Source organism: Pyrgilauda ruficollis, unplaced genomic scaffold, assembly GCF_017590135.1.
Source record: "Pyrgilauda ruficollis isolate IOZ18807 unplaced genomic scaffold, ASM1759013v1 scaffold8, whole genome shotgun sequence".
NCBI lineage: Eukaryota > Metazoa > Chordata > Aves > Passeriformes > Passeridae > Pyrgilauda > Pyrgilauda ruficollis.
The window spans coordinates 8,077,639-8,099,637 of NW_024529932.1; the positions used below are offsets into that span (position 1 = coordinate 8,077,639).

The window sequence follows — 21,999 nt, forward strand, 5'->3', positions numbered from 1 at the left end:
TGAAGTAAAATCTAAGTCATTTATACTGTAATTAGATGCTGGTACTAGGCTCACTTACAAGCCAAATGATTCATCTACTGTACCTTCAGCATTAGTCTGTACAAAAGAAAACTTTTTTTATTCAGAGACTAAACATTGCTTTCCCTACCACCTGAAATAATTCATTGGAATTCTGAACTGCCACCTGTCTTTCTGTCCACAGGTCTGTTTAAGGAAAAGATGTTACTGATGCCAAACATTTGATAATCCAAAAACATTTAAGAGACACTTGCTATAACTGAAGGTGGCAAATTCTGCTTCTGTTCACAGTATGAAGTCTGGAATTGCATATTTAATTGTTCCAGCCCCTTAAGGTTTGATATTTACAGATTCTGAATGGTATCTCAGAAAAAAATGTATTTTTCAATGCCAAATGAGTCAGATGCTGGCCACTGTGCCGTCATTGTCTTCATTATTTACTTTTAGGAAAAACTGGATGGCTTGTAACTCCTTCTGCATGCTGTACCAGTTAATGAATGACATTGATTTTTTTTTATCACATCACATAATATTTTTTTATTACACGAGATTTTTTATCTTCTGATTGCTTCTCAAGAGCCTATGATTTGTGATTTTCTTTATGGGAACAGATTCTTACCTAATTTCTCCACTTCATAATGTTCAAAATACTTAAAAATATTGTATTGATTCCTTGACATTTTGTAGGGTGTTTTCAGTTTACATTAACTGCTGAAAAGAAAGTGATGACCTTTTGCTAGAATGTTATTAAGGATGAAGTCATCTATTTCTGCTCCAGTTCCGTGAAATATTTAATTTGTACTTTGAGCCTGTGCTTAAAGACGTTGATAATTTTGGATCTGGATAGCAAATATAGGATCCCTTCTCTTAATGTGTCTTTGAGACACATTTTCAAAGGATAATAATTTTTCACAGATCCAAAAGAGCCTTTTAGTGGAGGTCTATAGCAATATTTTCATTCTGTGGTTGCTTTGCCTCAATTTCCAATATGCATATTTAATTTCTCTCCAATATTCTCCAATTTTTCTCCAATATTTATTCTCTCCAGCAGAAAAAAGTGACATTGTAAGGAAAAGCAACAAAAAGAAACTACTAAGAAAAAACCATTAAAGTTAAGATGTGATTTGTCCTCCTGACGTCAGTAGATCCCTCTCTAGGAGGAAAACAAATTGACACTAATGCATTTTTAGGGCTTCATTGACTATATTAGTAGAAGTTTTATACAGAGCAGAAGCTCAAAATAACAAGTTACTTCAGTTGGGGAGTAGCAGAGGTTAATGGGATGATTTTTGGTTTATTTTGTATTACTACCACTTAGTGGAATGTCTTGGTGAAGCCAGGGAAGACCTTTTCCTTTGTATTAATTGCAAACCAGTGCTCATTAGGAAGCTGTGTTGGGGTCATACATGAGGTGATACAAGAGTTCAGTGGCCTCTGCATTTGGAAGTGCTGGGCCCTCATACAGATATCAAATCTATTTCTTTTTTCCTGGGAAGCTGAATAAAAATTTTGCTCAGAGGTCCACAGTGAAAAAGAAAGAATGGAGATACTGGCTTTTAAGAATGGAATAGCAAATTGTCAGTTTTGATGAACAGAAGTTGACTCACATTTTCAATGCCATATTCAATTTGAATTAGTCCACTGTAAAATCAAAAACAATTGTTCAACAATTGAATGTGAGATGACTTTGAAAAGATTGTACTTTTTATGTAGATGCACAATCTGAAGGTCATAAGAAGATTATTTAAATTTTGTTTGTATTTTCTCAGCATAAAAAAACCCAAACAAACCAGGAAATACCATATATGTTGAAATTGGAAATCATACTGAATGTAATATTTAAAGATAACAACTAGCCTGTGGAACTCTCTAAATGTAAGAAAGTATGCACTATAGACACAGTGAGTTCTGGGATTCTTTTTTTTAGCATGAAGGTTTTTCTACTTGTAATAAAACTATCTCCCAGTCTTGTATTGTCCTGGATTTATCTGGGATAGAGTTAATTTCTCCTCAGTAGCTGGTACTCTGCTGTGTTTTGGATTCAGTATGAGAATAATGTTGATAATGTACTCATGTTTTGGTTGTTGCTAAGTAGTGTTTATCCTGAGCCGAGGACGTTTTTGTGTCTCATGCTCTGCCAATGAGGAGGGGCACAAGAAAGCTGGGAGGGAGCACAGCTGAGACCCAAACTGGCCAAAGGGACATTCCACACCATTAGAATGTCATGCCCATTAAACTGGGGGAGTTACCTGAACAAGGACAGGGACTGGCATTAGTGGTGAGGAATTGCATTGGGCATCACTTGTCTTACTATGTGGGTTTTTATTTTTTTCTTTTATCATCATTATTACTATTTACTATTATTATTATTATCATTATATTTTCCTTTTGCTTCAATTATTAAACTGTTCTTATCTCAACCTACAAGTTTTACTTCTGATTCTCCTCCCCATTCCACTGGGGTGGGAGCTGAGCAAGTGGCTGTGTGGTGTTTACTTGCCAGCTGGGCTTAAACCACAACAGCTAGGTGTAGAAATATGGGTAGGGAGAAAATCTACAGAAGACATGCAAAAGATTAGAATCATTTATATGGTAGCAAGTGAAAAGGTTATACTGAAATATATACAGAATTAGTGCTAGGTGAGCATCTGTTCATAATTTTTTTTCAGTAAGAGAGGCAGGAATAATTCAGTAAAAACACATATTGAATATTTTGTGCAGCTTTACATAAAGGCATCACTGAAGACAATAGCTTTGCAGAGAAATACAGAAAAAAATAGTCTGTGTGTGTTTGTGTAACAAGGAATTTATTGAATAAGTATTTTTAATTCAAACATAAACATCATGCTTCATGCAAAAATTATTGTCTTGTTGGTAAGGCTAAGGAAGAAACTTCCTTGAAAGAAACATTATGATTTTTGGTTCTGAAGGTTGCTTGACTTAGTTTAATTTTCTTAGTATATCTTAATGTCTGTTCTTGTAGTGAAAATTCATGACTAACATAGACCAGCAGTTTGGTTGAGTTTGGTCATATCCATTTTTCTATTAGAGTTGATCTGATTTTCTGCTGGTACTGTGTGTAACTCAATTCAAAGCTCAAATGTTTTTAAAAGTAGTGGGATGTCCTCGAGCCAGATTTAATTCATGTTGCTTGGAGTCAGTATGTTGCATCCAGACTGAACTGCCAGTTCTCCAGGGTGGACAACCAGACCAATCTAAGACAATCGGCAAAACCTCAGGCCAATTACTGAGACAGAGTTCCCAGTAGTGATAATGAGGTGAGGCTTGCATATGTGGAGTGATCAGTTCTGCAAACCTCCTTTGCAGTCAGCGGCGCCAGGGCAGCTGCTCCACTGTATTTGTATAATACACTTGAAAGGCAGTTCACCTGTGCTGTCTTTTGGGTGGATTTGTGGGATGTATTTGGCCATTTGTATGAATAGCCCAGGGTTTTCTGGTGCTGTCCTGTTCCCCTCTGCAATCTTACAGCCTTGGGTGTCCCTGCTAAACTGCTCACTTACACACAGACTTCTAGAGTTGCTCACATTTCACTATAGAGAGCAATGAGATTTAAAAAAGTATGAATATCTGTTTGTACATACATATTAATATGATGATTTTAGTTATTTACTATTGATATCCAGTTATGAAGTTATTAGACTAGAATTTAATTCTTTTTTTGGGTTATAGTGAGTATTTTTGGTAAGATATTACAATACCATGTTATGCAGGCGTAATGGTAATGAGTCAGGATTTGGCACACAGTCTTCTGAGTCAGGATATTAGGGGGCATTGTGTACCAGAGGTACTTTCTTTTGGCTTAGCTGCAGAGCTGACCATCTGTGGTCATAAAAGATCCTGGGAATATTTTTGTAATAACCTAGTTTAGTGACCAAATTTCTTTGTGAGTAATGGCATTTGAATGAACATTCCCAAATTATATCTATGACTTCTTTTATAAAATATGCTTTGTCATGTTCTTATGTTGTCATATTTATATATGTAATTTAATTCATTTTAATTTGCTATTAATCATATGTCATTGCAGACTGTAAAGGTGGGGAACACTGAAATCTATTGATTGTCTTAACTATGCCTGTGTACGTAGCCAATTCAGACAATGCCTTGAGATTATAAAAGGTTATTGTCTGCAAACAACATGACTTCTGTCCTCTGTTATACCTCAGGTGTAAAAGTCACTAACCACTCTGTTCTGCTCAAATTGAAAGCCTAGAAGTAGTCTAAGCAATGAGAAGTTCAGTGATCCACTGGGATATTACCAGTGTTATAAAGCATGCTGAATACACATTAAAATAAAGGGCCTGTTATGCTCTCAGGAAAGAAATAACTGTCCTTCATTTCTGTTCAAATTCAAGAGAAATTTTAAGGTGTTTCACTAGTTGACTGGCAGGTAATTCTGTATGATTTCAATGTAGTGAAGAAACTATGGTGTTAAATCCCAGATTAATTTCCTTTGAAAACTCTGGATATTTGTAATTCACAGACAGCTGATATATATATCCTTTTATTCTTGTATATCTTAAAACAATACAAACACCTGGTTGATTTTGTAACAGTGAAGAAAAGGAAACAGGCCCACTAATAACTGGCTGGGACAGCAAGCTGAAACAATGAGGCCTTAAAAAAAATTAAGGTTATTCCCAACCACCACAGAAACATATGAATGGGTATCTAATGAAAAAGCTGCTATCACTGTTTTGGAAAAATCCTGGGCAAATAGAGGCAAAAAGGGAAGATGTGACACAGTAACAATGCTATGTTGTTGATATCAGTGTCTCATTGTCCTATAGGTCTGAAGTTTGAGGAAATGCAAGAAAAGTTTGGGGAGGAATTCTTCAATATCTGCTTTGAAGAGAATGAAAGAGTTCTTCGAGCTGTAGGTGGGACCCTTCAAGACTTCTTCAATGGCTTTGATGCTTTGCTGGAGCATATTAGAACTTCATTTGGAAGACAGGCCACCCTGGAATCTCCTTCTTTCCTATGCAAAGAACTCCCTGAAGGCAATCTCATGCTTCATTATTTTCATCCCCATCAGATTGTGGGATTTGCAATGACAGGAATGATAAAAGCAGCAGCAAAGAAGATTTACCGCTTGGAAGTAGAAGTAGAACAGGTCACAAATGATAAGTTGTGTTCGGAGGGGACAAACCCAGGGAACTGCAGTTGTTTGACTTTCCTTATCAAAGAACATGAAAATGCAAATACCACAAAAGCACTTCCACCAGGAACTTCCCAGTCCCCCTTAGACCTGAGGATTAGTATCAGCACCTTCTGCAGAGCTTTCCCCTTTCACCTGATGTTTGATCCAAACATGCTCCTTCTCCAGCTTGGAGAAGGTCTTAGGAAGCAGCTCAGATGTGACACTCATAAAACGCTGAAATTCCAAGAGTGCTTTGACATAGTCTCTCCTAAAATCAGTGCCACATTTGAACGAGTTCTCCTGAGGTTATCTACACCCTTTGTCATTCGGACCAAACTTGAGGATTCTGATTCTGAAAGTAAAGATAAGGTAAGAATATTAATTTGGAAGTGGATGTGCTTATATGTGTGTGGTGGGAGAGGATTTTTTGCTCAGAAAAAGCAGCTCAGGTCCTGTGTACTCTGGAAAGCCCACTCATGCCTTGCAAACAGGGGCTAAGTGATATTCCCCAGCCAAGTGAGTATTTTCCTAGATTATTTGTAAGCTTTGCCTCTGAAGTTGTAGCAAATCATGACATTTCCATTCAGAAAATTCTGCACAGTGGGGCTGAATAGTACAGCTTGAATAAAAAGGTGAGGAATTTTACAAAATACCTGTATCTTATCCTTAATATCACTCCAGCTATATTATGATAAGAATAGTTTTTAAGCCATTTGCTAAGGCCTAGCTTGAAGTATTTATTCTGAAAGTTTCTCACCGTAGGTTTCTCATTGCTACCTTACTATATCTTATTTCCCTATTTTGGAATGCTGCTTTCCTTTAGGTTTCTTTTTACCTCTCGCCCTGCACTCAGGAAAACCAGAGCTGTAAGTGGTACTGAGTATCACTTAAGCCAGTTTTATTGTGTTCCAGTCATTCAAATAGGCTCTTGTCCTCCTACACTGCATCTTTCCTCCATGCTTTAGGAGAGAGCTACCTTAACCAGTGAGCTCTGTGTTGAGTTCAGTGCATTCAGCTGAGTAAACTGAGAACATGTCTTTGGTGTGGAGTTCTCCAGTGGTTGGATGGAATTTATCTCAATGCCTATCCTTGAATTACAGGAAAGTTTTTTGGTGTGAAGTAGGGTTCTGGATTTTATGCACCAAAGTACTTGTACTTAATGCTAACATTAAAACTTGCTTAAAGGCTTGAAAGTCTGTGTGTGGGTGCCTTGGAAATACTGCTGTCCTAAGTGGAACTGGATGATCTTTAAGGTCCCTTCCAACCCAAACCATTCTATGGTTCTATGATTCTATGATAATTCAAAATATAGTTAGTTCTTACAGCAGCAGTATTTCCAGCTCCTCTTTGGCACTGTACTTTGGCACCAAACAGCATATGTCTGGTGTATTTTCCTCTGGAAATAACATGTTCCCCCAAGAGAAACAAACTGGTGCTTTTCATTTTGTATTAGTTGATGTAATTCAACCTTCTTAAAACCAAAAGGGAGTTTATTTTTCAGAATCTGTCCTCAGTCTCATCCTAACTTTTAATTGCAAGAAGGAAACGATCTGTGAAAGGAGTGGAGGTGTTGACTCTGAGCTACCTTATGACACACTTGTTTCTCCTTTGAAAGAGTCTGGTTTCATGATACTTCAAGGCAGAACACATCTATCCCTGTCAGAAACCTTCACCTCTCCCAGGACAGTCACAGCCCTTTGACTGGCTTCTGCTCTTCATGAATCTGCTCTAAATCACTCTGAAGAGAAAGAAGGTTTAGGTGGGAGAAGGAAGCTTTCAAAGCCTTTTTCCCTATTTAAGTTAAACACACGAAATATTCTCTTACCTGGACAGGTTTCATATGCTTTTGGCTTGCTCTTAGGAGAAGTGGCAGGAGTGGGGCTTGTTGGAAGCAGGATTTTAGATTAGGCAGTCCTAACACTAGAGAAGCAGGTGGAAGAGGATGGCAGCAAAGGATATCCTTTGCCTGCCAGTGGTTGGGAGAAAAATTGTACCTTGAAGAGTGAGGTGTGAGTGAGAGGCAAAAGGGTGATGGTGAAGTGCAGAGGAACTGTTGTGCTGCAGGCATAGAAATTAATTTGAGAACATCAGTTTATCTGAAGAGGTATTTTCTTCTGTCTCACCCATTTGATAAGCACTTCCAAAAAATTTTTGCTTGTGAATAGTTAAAAAAAGCTCAGCATATGATGCATTTTGCTAGATATTCGCTTTAAAAAAAAAAAAAAAGAAGTTACACAGATTCATAGGCTGTGGTTGACTTGCTTACATAGATTTTGAGAGGAGGGACATAGCAATACAGTTTATGTCATGTCATTATCCATAAAAGTCCTTTATGGATAAAAAAAGTAGACTGGGCCTTGGGAACTGCATGCTGTATTATTTTCCCATAGCTCATGTCACTCATTTTGGAATTCTTTTCAATTTGCCAGGACTTGTTTGGAAGTTGAATATTAGACAGGTAGATCACTGGCTGTAAGCATGACCCTGCTTAAAAATTGCCAGTAACTGACTTAGACATTCCCCTATTTCTCTGCCACACACCTCTATTCAGTTCATAGTGGAATCTCATCCCACTTAGAGCTGTTTATCTTTAAAAAAAAAAAATCTGACTGCCCTAACTGACACTTTTCAGGCTAGGTTACCTTCAATGGCAGCTGTAGGCATGTGATCCAGACAACTCTGCTGCAGTGTTGAACCTGTTCAGATGTCTTACTGCATTAAAAAAACCCCAAAAATTCAAATGAACAGAGGCCGTCCCACCCTCTCTTCAACAGATGTTTATTTTCATTTCAATGCATAAATCATATATTTTTTTCAGATTGGCAGTGAGAAAGACAGAATAAGAAAACAGTTTTCATTTAGTCCTGATACCAGCTTTGTTCAGATGAAAGCAAGTCACAAATCATGATCTTTCCCTAACTAAACACCTACAAGCAAAAAAAAAAAAACCAGCCCCACCTGTCCTGGCTTTCATGATGTTGAGTGCTTGTCCAGTTTAATTAAACACTCATTTGTGTGTTTCAATTTACTGGTATTTGAATAATTGGAATAAATAATACTACCCTAAATTTCTGGCATAAGGCCTGTAAGGTCTGGGTGATAGGTAGCACTTCCTGCAGAGCTGTATTGCACCTTTGCAGAAGCACAGCCTCATGCATTAATATCTCAGCAAAATTTTGTTAATTTGGTATGTCACCAGCTATTCCTTGGAGCTCACAGCATTTACAGGATCCCATTGTTCTAGGGACCAAACAGAAAAAAAAAAAGGACTCTCCACCTGAAGAACATGGACACCTAGCTTTAAACATGATTTCCAACACCATGTTTCCTGTTTTCCCATGCAGCTAAATGCTTGTTATTGGCTTTCTTCTTACGGTATGGTACTACTCAGATGTTGAAGGGCCCTGTTTCTCTACTTCTTATACAAACATTCTGTTGTTTTTCACATTTCACTCTAATTTTTGGTTTTGTGTGTGTGTGTGTGTGCGTGTGTGTGTTTAACCAGAGACCTTAACTAGCATCCAGTTAGATTTTCTAAATTTTGGATATTGTCCCAAAATATCAAGGACAATATTTGCTGTTTAACCTCTCTAAGGAAACTCATTCTACACCACTCTCTATGGGAGTAATTATTTATTGCAACACTAAAGCATAAATTTATTGAGACAATTTACCATTTGGGATTGATCTCTTACAGCTTCACACACGGTTAATAGAACTGTACTGCACATGAGTTCAGTGAATGTTAGTGGAGTCACGTGTGGGATGAGTTGTTAAATTAAGGGGGCTGAGTCTGAACTCGTGTGATGGAGTGTTCTGAAATCCATGTCAAGCCCATCCACTGAGGTGAGGGTGCTGGCATGGGAGGGAGAGATAACCCAGCAGTGAGTTGTGCGTGCAGGGCAGGTTGGTGTCCCCCACCATCTCCTGACCAGACAGGGGCTGGAAGCTCCTGACAGGTACATCCTGAGCGTAGTCATTTTCAGACTGTAGTGATGAACAAGGCCATCTGTAGCATGATATAAATATTCCTCTCCTTGACAGTACACTGAGGTGCCTGGAACTGCTTCAATTTTTAGCTGAATGGGAACACAAGGAATGACTCTCCTGCTTTCACTCTTCTGGCATGTTCTCCTCACATGCCCCTGGTGAGTCCTCAGTGCTGGGCAGATTGAGAGGAGATGGGGCTGCCCTTGCAGGCACCCACTGTGCCCGAGACCTCAATCCAGACTCTGCACTCCTGGTCCATGGATTGACAGGATGAGCCCTGCCAGCATTTTTGGTGCCCACCAGTTTTTGAGCCCCCATTTCTGAAACTGAGTTTCAGGTTCCCTGCCATAAGCTGTGCATCTGTATTTTCCTTGTTTTGCTGCTCTTCAGCTCAGACTAACAGCCCTTTTCCACATTTGAAATAAATCAGTTTTTTAAGGATAGTCACTGGCCTTTGACTTAGGCCTCTGGGCGATTTAGAGATTACCTAAGAATAAAGCTGGCACCTTAAACTGCATTACTGGAGGTGTCCAGCCTTTTTTTCTGATGAAATGTATTTTCTTTAAATATTTTATTAAAATCATAACTTCCCAGTTAACAGTTCAGCAAAATGTCTTCTGGCAAAAAAATACTTTTATTTATAGATGTAAGTTAAATTTTTTCAGTAATTTTAGACATAAAATATTTTTATTAAGGAAAAATGTTTACCTTACAAATTCTAGTACAATGTTTAAAATACGAAACACTGGATTTGATAAAAATGACCCTCTGAAATCTTTATATTGGCAGAAATTCTAAATGCTGCATATAATTCACATTTTTGGATGGCTTGAAACTCTTGTCAGGGGAGGTCTAGGTTGGATGTTGGGAAAAGGTTCTTCACCCAGAAGGTGGCTGGGCACTGGAACAGCCTTCCCAGGAGTGGTCACAGCACCAGCCCGAAAGAGTTCGAGAAGCACTCGTACAAATACTCTCAGGCACGTGGTGTGACTCTTGGGACAGTCCTGTGCAGGGCCAGGAGTTGGACTTTGATGATCCTTGTGGGTCTCTTCCAACTCAGCATTTTCAGTGATTCAATGACAAAAAGTCCATCCAGACCAGCATGCTGACTCTCACAGTGACCAAGAGACAGCCCTTTGTGAAACAGGTAAGACAAAGTTCAAGCCTGCAGTGTTCCTCTCTGTGAAACACTCTCCTCCCTTTTAGCTCTCACGGGAGGAAAGCACATCCTCTTGCTGTGGTATCCAGGATGTGGCACGGGATAGCCCCCTCAGGACCAAGCCTCCATGATTTTCTCTAGCACCTTTTGAACCAGGAGAAGTTCATACTGTCAGCTCCTGTGGCATCCTGTGGACATAAGGTCTGCTGTTTATTAGCAGCTGTGAATGTGAGACCCCTCTGGCAACTTTCAGCCAGGTGTGGACATTGAATATGGAGTAAAACAGCTGGCAAAGAAGCCTGCTTGCCCCTTGCTTCAGCAAAGCACTTTCCCAGTGTGTTTTCCCAAGTGTGCTTGTTGATCACTGGAAACTGTAAAAAAGTAGTGCTTTTTAAGTGCTGGAAGTACGCCCTTTTTATACTGGGAGTCAATTCTTTATCTCCTTCTTCTGTATTTTTAGTCTGGACCAACTGAATGAGACAAGCTGTCTGGACACTAGCAGATTAATTTAAAACCCAGTGTACACAATCTTGTGTTTTTCTTTTGCTCTGTAACTGTTTTTCCTCTTTTCCCTAATAAAATTAAAATGAAATGGCCTGAAAGTCATTCCGGCATAAGGGACATCTGTCACTTATGATCTAGGAATTCTAATTTTTTTCCTAGACCTGATTTAATCACAGCCAGTCATCTTTTGACACTAAGCTCCCATTGCTTTGCAGGCTCATGGAGTTCCTGGAATCAAATTTGTGTCTTCTGTTTCTGCTAATGCTATTATCCCACCCATTTGCTTGTCAAAATGTGTATGGACTTTGATGGCTTTCAAGATGAATTGGGTTGGCTGGCTTGACTGCTTCTGGAGGTTGTGGTGGGTTATGAGAAACAATAGATGACATGACTTTCTTATCTCACAAACAGTTGTGCATTGGAGAACTTCAGTAATGTTGTGAAACGGGCCCAGAATTGTTAGTAATTCTACTTTAAGACAGGCCAATGAAAATGCCATTTTGAAAGAGTTTTCAGTGATAGGACTGAAAAAGTGTAGCAATCTAAAGTTAAAATACATCCTTCTCATTTATATTAGCTGAAAAACAAAGAAGCTGTTTGGAAATTGTTTTGTCAAATGAAGTGGCTGTTAAAACAATGTGACTCTGTGGTAAACTCCTCCCTCTTATGATTTGTATAGTGTTTTGATAAGGAAGCTGGTTGGACATGAAAATTGCTGCAAAAGTTTTCACGGGTTTCTAAACCATACTGTGTCATAACTGGAACAAAATGCATTTCATTAATTTTTTGCATCACAAGATGGGAATACTTAGCCACAACTCAGTTTGATTTTCAGGAGTGCATTTTTTTCCTCTTTGTTCCACTGACTAAAATTATTTGTTGGTTATTCAAAATACATTTTTATGCTTTTCCTCATTTGCTTATCTGAGTTCTTAAATGACTGTGCTTTTCATGACATTGAATCGGATTGGGTGTGATGTCAGTAAAAAGCCCTTTTCCTTGGGATAGTTGAATTAAAGCAGGCACATTCAGTCACTCTTTGCCTTGCTCCTTCCTGCCTGGCACTTGCAATGTGACAATGCACGAAGGCAGGCTAGGGTTTTATTCATGTATCTTTTTGCAGAGGCTGAATGGACTTAGAAAGAAGGGGAAAAGCTGGAGTGTCTCCCTGTGGATTGAGCGGGCATTGTGCAGGAGCTCTCTCAAACCCATGGGTGGGAAGGCAGAGCCTGTGAGAGCACCTGGGTGTGCCTCTGAGCATAAACATCGGGTTTATTGCTCTCAGGGGCAGTGAATGCAAGTGTGGCACTACTTGCATTGTCAGCTTTCAGTGGTAAGCAAACTGAAACTTCTACCCAGCAATTGCCAAACCTCCTGCCAGCCCTACTCCTGGAATGTGCTCCGTGCCTGAAGGCAAGCCCGAGTTACCACAGGTCGCTTGCAGAACTGTCCTGCATGGCCACACAAAAGAGGAAGCTTATCACTTTCTCCCTCCACCTTAAATTTTGTCTTCAAACCTCAAATTGGGACCATGGGATTCCCTTCCTGCTTGGTTTTGAGTGTGGCTTAGTAGTTTTGGACCAGTTTTTGACTACTTAGCTTGTTTCTTCCAATCATGTCTCATAAATATCTGGTCTTTTGAATTTAAATTGTAGTTGACAGCATGCTTTGACTCTAAATATTAATTTATTCATGCTCACTGGGCATGCATCTTGTTGTGAATTTTTCATGCTTTATTTCCACAGAAGCAAAACTCTGAAGTTTTGAGTCTGTCTATGAAACAAAAGCTTTGCTGATGTTTTGCTGGGCTGTGGACCTAGATGGAATAGGCAGTTAACAGAAAATTACTTTGCCTGAGACTTGTACCTGCATTTGAGCTATTTATATTCTGAGAATGTAGCTGAATCAGACATTGTAGATTGTGAAGGTCATAAAACTCTAATCAGGGGAATACTACTAGGAAATAACACTTAGCTGATTTTGTCTTAGGAATAATTAGTATGAAAGAGTGAGATAATAGTGATTTGCTAAAGTCAGTACTCCAAAGCAGGCGCTGATTTGCTGGTACCTAGCTAGGTATTTCTGCTGTTTCTGAGCAGTACTGGAGATAAGTTTGACTAGGTAATGTTTTGCTGCCTTTTACTCTTGCCAAGGATGTGTGATACTCACCCTGCTCTACTCCAAGGTCTTCCTGGAGACTGGCAGTGTCAGTAGCAGCAGATCACCTATAGCCAGGCAGGTGGCCCATGCCGGTAGTGCTGATCATTGTTTCAGCTTGTGCTCTGCAGTGATGAAATGGCTGAGGAGGCCAGAGCACTCACTCAGAAAGGATGAGCCTTTGCAATTCTTTACAACGTTGAGGACAGAGTCACAGTTCAAGAGTACAGCCCAGCCAGGCAGACCCAGTGGCTGGGTAACTGGATTTGCTCCTCTGGGAATATTCCTTTGCCACTTGAGGGTTTTTAGGGCATGCTGAGGCAGAAGTTACCTCACTAAGCGATCTATTAGATGTAGAAATTACATAAACCACAAAGGTCCTGCTTAGAGGGAACACAGGGATGAGCCCAGCTTCTTCTGCCTGTGCTAAGCAATCAAAAAGAAAAAAATAATAGATTTGTAATGTGCTGTTGTGAGGATTCCCCAAATTTTATGTTTCGGAGTTGGACTTTGATGATATGCCTTTATTTTTTTGAATATGCCTTTTATAACCATATATATTCACATTCTCTCCAGCTAGAACATCTAAGATGCATTTCCTTTAAAAAAGCATATAGTACTCCCCTCATATTATCATGATTCAAGAGAGTGAAATGAATTAACCCATATAAAGAATATTTATATTATTTGTTCCTGTCACTAACCTTTGGCTTTTATACTTAGATTGAGTATCTGAGAAAAGAATTAAATGTTCTTTTTCCACAGGCACAGGACAGGCATGCAAGATATTCCTAACACATAATTTTCCTCTTAAAAAAGAAAAAAAAAATTCCTTTTTTCAGATTGCAAACAAATAATAAACATTTGGTACTTTAACACCTCAGAAAGATGTAAACATTGTAAAATTTGGTCCTGGATGAAGGCATATTGAAATATCATTTTCAACGTTTTGAATAATGTAATTTCTGTCTGCCTTGTGAGTTTTATATATTAGGGTTTACTCTTTTTCTTTCTTTCTTTCTAAGAACAGAAATCAATCTTCTTGTTCACACTAGACAGCAGCTTTTTCTATAATGATTCTCATTCTGCTCTGGGCTCACTGGAAGAGCATCATTTATGCAACCATCACAGGAATGAAAACATTTTTCATTTTCACATTACCTTTCTTTTTCTTTGACACTTTAGAGATTTAATCCTTTTTTCCCCTTTCTTAGAAGGGGCTGTTATGTAGTTATTGTGTGATCTTCATAAAAACAGTTTCCGCTATTATTTTCTGTGTCTATATGACAATATCTTCGTAGGAATATTCCAGTGGAGTGGCTGTAGTGGATTTCTGTCAGCACTGGAGTTGGTAGGATCTGATCATGTCATGACTCAGTACTTCAGTCTTGTACTTCCCTCTTCAAATGTTGAACTGGTAGCTTTAATAATGTCTGTTCTGATGAAGATGCAGGTCAAAAGGATTGTACTTGAGACAGTACAGATAATATATTGAAGCGTTTAAAAAAAAGATGGCTTACACTGACAGGTTTCAAAGATAACCACCTCTGAAAATTCATAAAATAAAAGCTTAGAGCATAAAAATATTTGGCCTGTGATGTGTTTGGAAGAGTCTGAAGAATGACCTGAAATTTACAAACAGTCTATTAATAAATCAATTTCTTAAGCAGGTATTTTAATGGGCAGAGATACTCATACTGAGATAACTTCAAAGTCCTCATTCATGGCTGTTGAAGGGAGATATGGCTATCCCAAAGTGAAGTCTTGCCCCATGGCTGGAGGAAGACAGTAAAATGGGTCAGACTTGTTTTCTGTTCTGTCTGTGATGGGGCTCCTCGGCTCACGGTGCTGTTCTGGCTCAGTTTGAGCAGGGAAGTTCAGTCATGGTGAGGCATGGCTGCAGGATGGGCACCAGCTGTGGATCGGGGGATGCATTTATGTTCCCTCCTTCCACTGGTGTTAGGGGTCTTTGCAGCTTAAATTCTCCTTTTGATCCCACCCCCACAGAAGCAATGTTGTTTTATTTTAATTGTCAAGCAGCTTCTCCTTATCAGGACAACCTTGCTTAGAAAGGGATGATATTAAAACTGATCTCATACAATACAGCACAGGCTGATTTTTTGTATTAGTGTAACACTTTCCAGTGAATGCTAAATTAATTCTATTTTAAGTGTTTAACTTAATAGAATTGTTACATTTTTTTTGATAAAACTGTTGGCATTTTCTGCTTGGTTACCTTAAAGACACCCAGCAGAGGAAATGTTTGAATGTATTAACAGAGCCTGGGGATTGTTTTGGCTGTGCTTGCTGTGGCAAGCTCAGAGTCCTTTGCTGTGCAGACTTTTGGATGACTCCCCTGTGGAAGTACATTCTGCCTTCATGGTCATTGCACCTGGTAGAAGTCAGGCAAAAGTAATGAAGAGTTCCTGTATTCTCAGAGTTCTGTTACTGCCAGTAAAGGAGAACTACCAAGAAAAGAACAGATGAGGCTGTGTTAATTCCAGCTCCACTGAGACCCAAGGGGAAAAATACCAGTGCTTGGCAGGTATTAAAGGAGATACTTCATATTGAAAGAACTCCGATTTTTCAGCTTCACTGAATTGTATTTAGTTTCTCATTTTAAAGGAAAATATGCTATAAAAATATTGTCTAAAGCAGTGATGTGAGTGCCGTGCAGACAAGCAGTGTTGTTTAATTTCCATGTGAAAGAAGCATGGAACATGTCATTAAAAGAGCATCAAATTTTCTCACTCATCTCAGAGGACTGCTGATTCAGTCTATTTCCTCTTTGCTCAGGAAGGCTTCAAATTCAGTTATTGGATAACTTCTGTTCTGTGTCTTGAACATTCAGTTTCTGGCATTTGTTCCTGGGAATAGGAGTATAAAATAACAGAGAATATTTTCTGTCAGCCAAAAATGCAGAGACCTCTGAGAGGTTGTTCAGCAGCATCAGAGGGTCCTGAAAGGCTTTTGGAACCATTTTGGGTGATGGGGAACTCCACAGAGAATTCCAAGGACATGGGAATAACACTAACAAATACATAAACAGTATTTAAAAATAACTGACTTACTGCTTCAATTCTGTTTTTTTCCCATGGTGTTATATAATTATATTGGGGCTCACTGAATGTGTTGAACACACCAGGGTGCTACACTGGACAAGCAGGACTTGAAGAACCATCCTAGCACCCCACTGTTTGCATTGTCCAGAAATTACACATTTTTTTAGTAGAACGTTACCCATTCATTGTGTGAGTATTGGTGCACTCAGATGCGCAGTTGGGTAAAAACAAAGAATATAAAAATGACAGCATAAAACCAGAGAGAAGTACTAGTGGCGGTGGTCATGACCTCCTGACCCCTAACTGATAACTGAAATAAAATTATGATTCTAAACTAAGTGTATTGTGCTGCTTCTGTGGGACCAAAACCTGGTACCTTTGCTCAGGATAACAGATGTTACATCTTGATTTGCCTTACTAGTTATCATCACCCCAGTTTCAACAGGATTGCTTTGGAAGAAGGTATTTATTTTGAGTAAGGAGAAGAAAATAAAATCTCATTTGGCATTGAGATATCTGGGGATGTTCACCCTGGAGCAGAGAAGGCTCTGGGGAGACCTTATAACACCTTCCAGTACATAAAAGGGTATACAAAAGAGGTGGAGAGGGACTTTTTACAAGGACATGTAGAGATAGGACAAGGGGCAGTGGCTCTAAAATGAAAAGAGAATAGGTTTAGAATAGATGTTCGTTCCTGTGAGGATGGTGGGGCACAGGTTTCCCAGGGAAGCTGTGGATGCTCCATTCCTAGAAGTGTTCAAGACCATGTTCAGTGTGGCTCTGAGCAACTTGGTCTAGTGAAGGTGTCCCTGTCCATGGCAGATAATTAGATAGTCTTTAGTGCCCCTTCCAAACAAAAAAAATTCAATGATGATGATGAAGTGCAGAAAATATGTTTGGTGACTGCTCCTACAAATGCCTTGAGTATGAAACTTTTGGTAACAGAAGCGATCCATATGGCATGTTCTGGGAATTAGACTTTTTTTGTTTCTAAATAGGAGTCGTTAATGTCGTCAATACTGTATTGCTGGTTTTTTTAGTTTAAGAGAGATGCAATCATAAATAATCCTCCTCTTTTCTTTTTTAGAAAAAAAAGCCTTTTTGTCTAAAAAAAGAATTTACTATTCAACAAATTGTGACTTAAAATGTATAAGCTTCGTATTTTTCAATGTGTTAATTTGATTGACATTTTAAGAATTCTTTCTGTAGCCACTGTAAAAGTAGAGATTGTAGCATTAATTATGGGAAATGTCCAAAAAAATCACCAATTAATAATGAGAAGTGACTAACATGTTGTTTTGCATCTAAGCCAAAGTACAGCTCTAGAACTGAGGTGAAAGAACTGATTGATCATCCACCCAAATGCTTATTTCTGGATTTGTTTTAAGCTACAAATGGCTTTTGTAGGCTAAACCAAAGGCTCCATTCCCTAAGAGATCTTACAGTGAAGTTGTCAAGTGCTGCTCTGAGCGATTACTAGGTAAGGATATAAGCTATGTGTGAAGTCAAGTAGAATTTGACCAAAGAATATCTAAGAAAATAGGGCAGATCCAAGATACTGTTTTAAGATGTTTTCTTGGAAATATTTGTTATAATAAATCTTAATATACCTTAATAAGCAGCAGTTATTTTGCAAATTCATAATATACAAGGAATTGACATGCAGTCTGCTAAGGGAAGCAACACCTGAGTGAGGTGTTTGAGATGATGAAATGACAAATTTCATCTGTTGGCTTTTTTATGGCACAGATAAAAATTTTCTCTATGAAATATCATATCAGCAAAGCTCTTGGCATTGAATCTTCATTCAGAGAAGGCGCCTCTGTGGGAATAGTCTTGCTGGGTGAAACTTGGAAGGACGTGTTAGCCCATTGCTCCAGCACATGGAGCTTGCCATTGGCAGGGCTGGCCAGGAGCATAGTGGGCACACAAAGAGCTCTAAAATACACCCTGTGGTATTTTGATGGAATTTGTGGGTGAGCTCCATCCACCTCTACACTGGTGCCGTGTGGCCAGTGAATGAGGAGCCAAGTCACAGTGTGATGGGATGCCCCAGCCATGCTGCTGCCAGGGGCTGTTGGCCAAGCAGTGCTGCAGCTTTCCCCAACAGCGGGTCAACAGCCTAATCATATCACCAGAAAGCAGCCTCAGGAGGTCCTTGGGCATGGAAGTTGTCCAGATTTCTTCCACAGTGAGTGGCTGGTTAGGAGCTAATGATCTTACAGAAGTGCATCTGCCTCCAGACTGATTCCGTCGAGGAAGGGATGTTGTACATCTGGGTGAGCTCTTGTTTCTCAGCTGGAAGCTCCATTTCAGACCTCAGGCTTCTTCCATATCTCATCTGAGTGAGGACCACTGCTGCATGCCTGAGTCCTGCAGAAGTGCTCTTGCTTTTTGAAATTGTTTCAGATATCCTTTTGGATATCTGGGCCCATCCCAGTCTCATTGCAGGTGAGAATCACTGAGTCAGATCAGTCAAATTCTGTATTAGCGCACAGCTAACACTACGTTCTCTCAAAACAAAGAGCTGTGATGAAGAATAATGTGTTTTAAGATTATGTTGCAAATTAACTGTGTCAATGAGTAGTTAAATAAGCTGACTATATGCAAAGCAAAGAGCATATCTGTCTTCTTCTCTGACCATTTCACTCATTTTCATACTCTCCACTGTTCATGACCAGCTCTCTAAAAAAGGACCCTGGCTCTTCACTTGCTGTGAAGAGTAGATGCTTTTGAGAAAGCATTCTGGGACATGTACCTCTCTGCTTGACTACCTTTTTCTGTTATTCCCTTCAGATTATCTGTGTTTCATGAGCAGTTTGGAGCAAAGGGAGTCCTCGTCCCCTCTCTGTAGGCAAGGCTTATATGTGCAATATGCTTCTCCTTGAACAAAGAGGTTCTTCAGGGCTTCCAGGACCTTGCCTGGTGAGAAGCCTCAACTCTTTAGTTGTGATAGCCCTGTTGTTTGAAAATAATTGTGCCAGTCAGTGATCCAAAGTAATGGAAACACCACTGCAAATTTTCATGCCCTTGAATACTCTTCACAGGAGCCGATACTCAGGAATCTTCTTTAAGCAGGTGCAAGTGTATTTTCCTGCTGAGGATCCTTTCCTGAAAGGAGGCTTTTTTGTAATACTTGTCCCAGCTATGCAATATTCAAATTTATGACAGAAATAGCTGGTTGCCAGATCAGAGATGGCCTTAAGCTTCCCTCTGTTAATTGCTTTATCCGGTGGGTTGTGCAGGCAGTGTTAGTGGTTGCTGCTCAAGCAGAGCTTTCGCCCATCACTGGGGAAGCAGAGGGATTACACGCGAAGGAAAAACAGATTCCATTTCCTAACAGGCTGAAGAGTTATTAGCATTTTTAGAGAATTTGCATGTGTTTCTGAATTGTGTCTGCTGAAGTGAAAGTTGTACAGATGATCAGTGTTTGATGATGTGTTGTGGAATTAGAAAAAAAGAGATCGTTTTTGATCCCTGCATAGATTAAAAAGCATGAGGCTTACTTCTTTAATAAAATGAAATTGTAAGTCAGAAAGTCTGATTTTCTGTTACCTTGCATTTGTTTAAGAGAGAATGAACAGTTCTATACCAGCCTTTCTTATCTGCTTGGCACTGGAATCTGAAAAGAAGAGGTGAAAAAATATCTTTTTACTTATGCAATTTAATGCAGTTGAAAATCCACCAATGCACTTACTTTTAAGAGTGCTAGTTTGCTCAATTTCTTTTTTTATTTCTCATTGAAGAGTTTTCATGTTCTATTTAAAGATTTTTGCTAAGTAAATAGGAACACGTGAGTAAAATCACCAGCACATATTTTGGCTATATCAATGCTGATAGTTAAAAATTCAGAATTTTTTTACTTCTGAATTTGTCAATATTATAATATTTTAAAATTATATCTTAATTGATTTAAAATATGGCATGTATCCATGTCTGCATTCAGAAAAGCATAATGTGTGCAATCCATGTTTATACCATTGGCTTTAGTTGATCACAACATGTACCTTTTAACACAGTGCACCTTCTGTAGACACTCTGGCAGCAGATGGAAAAACAGTAGTGAGGCCATAGATATCATTATTTACACATGCTTGTATTTGGAATAACACTGAGAAAGGAAAAGTGAACATAGATTTTAGGAGTTCACATTGCAACAGTGTGTAGTGTACCTGTGTCCTGTCAGGCATTTGCAAAATTTCCTTTTGAAGAGTTTGCCTGTCAGTGTCATCCTCCATCCTACCAAATAAAATCTTATTTGTTTCCCATTCATTTAGGACATGGAAAGCAATTTGATATGCACTGCATTAAAAGTCTTCTTAGGTGAAAAATAATGTTACCTCTCAGTAATTCAGATTTTTGTTCAGGAGAGTAGGCATTGGAGGAAGCACCCATGAGGGGTAGAATTGCCCTTGAATTGACATTATTACTTATTTGGCATCAATGGTTGGGGATGCTACTGGTACTGGCTGGGAAATTCCCCTAATGCTTTTACTACGTAGTTTTAATTAGGGTTAGAAAATTTTCTTCACCCTTATTTTTGAGAATATGTCTTGAATCATAGATAGTCCAGATAGTGTGTGATTTTCTTGTAAAATTAAGTGTTCAAAGTCTGTACAGCATTCTGTGTAAATCAGTAAGAGTCTGTATATATTAGACACTGCATGGGACTAAATAGAGTCGAGCTATTACAACTCGATCTTCAAACTGAACCAAGAACAAATACAGTTTGTATGAAAAGAAAGTTCTGAAAACTTTTTATACATCAGGCAATCCTGCCATCTGCTCCAGGACTGGAGGGAGAAAAGCACTATGCTTTTGGGCTCACTCATGAAGCTCAGCACCCAGGCTCCCTGTCCTGTAAGGCAGCAGGTGTGACGAGCTGTTTTAATGTGAAATATTTTTCTTTTCCATTCCTTATGTCCGTAAAGAGGCTGGTCTGCCTCAAACCACCTCATTGTACTATGTTACTTAGAAGTTTCACTGTCGCTTTAACTAAAATAAGTTGTCAGTGCTGGAAGTAGGAAGGGACAAAGGAACAGAGAAAAAATATTTTAAAAGGTCTAAATTTTTCTCATATAACTTGATGACTAGAGTGTAGTTATAACATTTGACATTTTCTGTGTTTTTTTTCAGTTATGATGTGACTGTCTAAATATTATTTGTTTATTAATGGGCTCTTTCACAGGAGAGATAAGCTATAGTAATAAATACAATACTGGGATTTGAGCAAGTTGATGTGTTTGGCCATTTCAAATATCCAATAAGAACAAAATGTTTTCTTTGTTTTGGTATGAAAATGTTGGCTAAATACAACATCACATGATAAGCCATGCTATGTGTTGATACAAGGCCAACCAGCAGTCCTAATATCATTTTCACAGTCCAAACCATTTATAGTTTGTTCTCAGATCCAGTCAACAAACTTGAGCTGAATCCATCTGCATGGACAGCAGAAAGCTCTTCCAATTAAAAGCCCTTAAGAACATCTAAGAAAATTATACCATTTAAATCCAGTTGGTTTTTTTTTGGTTTTTTTAATAGGCAAGATTTAATGGCAAATGAGTATCGGGAAAAAAGCTGTTGTAAGACAATGCTAGAATGCTGGGAAGCACAAATGTAAAGCAGTAATGGAAAAGAGCTTCAGCCTGAGGAAGACATGGCAATGCAGCATGCATTCTGGACACTCAAGGTTGCAGTGACAGCTCTTCAGAGTCTTTAGAGCCAAATCTGTCAGGAGAAAAGGCAACAGAAAACTCAACAAAACCATTATGAAGTTGTGTTGACTATCTTTTGAAACCAAGGCAAAACTGGCCTCGGTATTCTGTGTTTGGAGGTTTGTATGCCAGGGCGAGCCTTCAGGACCCGAAAGGGCATCAGGAATGCTGGTCAGCATCGCAGTCTGTGTGACATGCCGTGCTCTGCTCTGCTCTAAGGCACTGAACACG

The 21,999-nt window shown here is 39.0% G+C and overlaps 1 protein-coding gene across 1 annotated transcript in view; it reads left to right on the forward strand.

Annotated features, from left to right (window-relative positions):
* GUCY1A2 (guanylate cyclase 1 soluble subunit alpha 2) overlaps positions 1 to 21,999 on the forward strand; it is a 152,160-nt gene that overhangs the window by 21,628 nt on the left and 108,533 nt on the right. Inside the window, exon 4 of the mRNA XM_041487209.1 lies at positions 4,830 to 5,548. Coding sequence (XP_041343143.1) covers positions 4,830 to 5,548 — 719 coding nt within the window. The remainder of the gene's footprint in view (positions 1 to 4,829; positions 5,549 to 21,999) is intronic.